At 67.8% G+C, this 882-nt stretch overlaps 1 protein-coding gene across 1 annotated transcript in view; it reads right to left on the minus strand.

The window, feature by feature from the left end:
• The window catches only part of LOC103610486 (melanoma inhibitory activity protein 3-like), a 43,825-nt gene extending 43,109 nt beyond the window's left edge, over window positions 1-716 (minus strand). The window contains 1 exon segment of the mRNA XM_008594644.1: window positions 581-716. Within this exon segment, the coding sequence (XP_008592866.1) occupies window positions 581-716 (136 nt within the window).
• Between the last annotated feature and the right edge of the window lie 166 nt (window positions 717-882).

Genomic DNA, 882 nt, shown 5'->3' on the forward strand with positions numbered 1-882 from the left:
CCCCTCCCTCGGCGCTGCCGGGCATCTGTGTCTCCTCCCGCGGCCAACCGCCGGCCTTGGCCCCTGTCCCTGCGCAGAGCACCCTCCACGTGGCTACAGTCGGTGCTCAGCCCTCTGGCGCCCTCGGGTCCCCATACCCAGCGCCATCCCGGCAGGCCCTTCCTGGCGCCTTCTTGCAGCTTCTGATTTCCGGTCCATCTGAACCAGCCCACCCCCTCACACGTTCCCCCATTCTAGATGTGCTGCCTCTTTTTAAGAACTACCAAATCCCACCCATAGCCTGTGTCAGTCTCCGGTTCTAGGCTCCCTCCCCTTCAGGCTCCCCGGGGTTGGTTAGGAAAGGGGAGATGAGGGGAATGGGAGGTGAGGATGTAGATGAAAGCCGGTGGCCTGCTCGGGCCTTGGGAGGAAAGGGGGGACACGGGTGGGCAACAGTCCTCTGGCTGAGATCCTGAGATTCCTATGTCTTTATCCATAGGGGAAGAAGTAATTTAANGACCCCCCCAGGCCGGCGGGGCTGCCGAGCTCTGGCCCCCGCGGAGCCCCGGCGACGCCGCGACGGGGACCCGGGATCACTCATTGCTGCACTCGTCGTCTGGGCAGAGTTTGTGCTCCGAGAAGCGCGGGCCCGCGCTCGCGTGAGGCTGCGCCGGCACCCACCGGGGCGGCACGAGCGCCAACAGCCAGAGCAGCAGCACAGCCGGCGCCGCAGCCATGTTGTGGTCACCGGTGACGCCAGAAGCGGCCGGGCGTGCGCCGGCGCGGGCCGTGGGCGGAGCGACCCGGCCGACACGTCAGCCGGAGCTCTGGGACTGCTCCTCCCTCCGGACCCCCTCCCTCGGCGCTGCCGGGCATCTGTGTCTCCTCCCGCGGCCAACCGCC

Source organism: Galeopterus variegatus, unplaced genomic scaffold (assembly GCF_000696425.1).
Source record: "Galeopterus variegatus unplaced genomic scaffold, G_variegatus-3.0.2 Scaffold11226, whole genome shotgun sequence".
In the NCBI taxonomy this organism is placed as follows: Eukaryota; Metazoa; Chordata; class Mammalia; order Dermoptera; family Cynocephalidae; genus Galeopterus; species Galeopterus variegatus.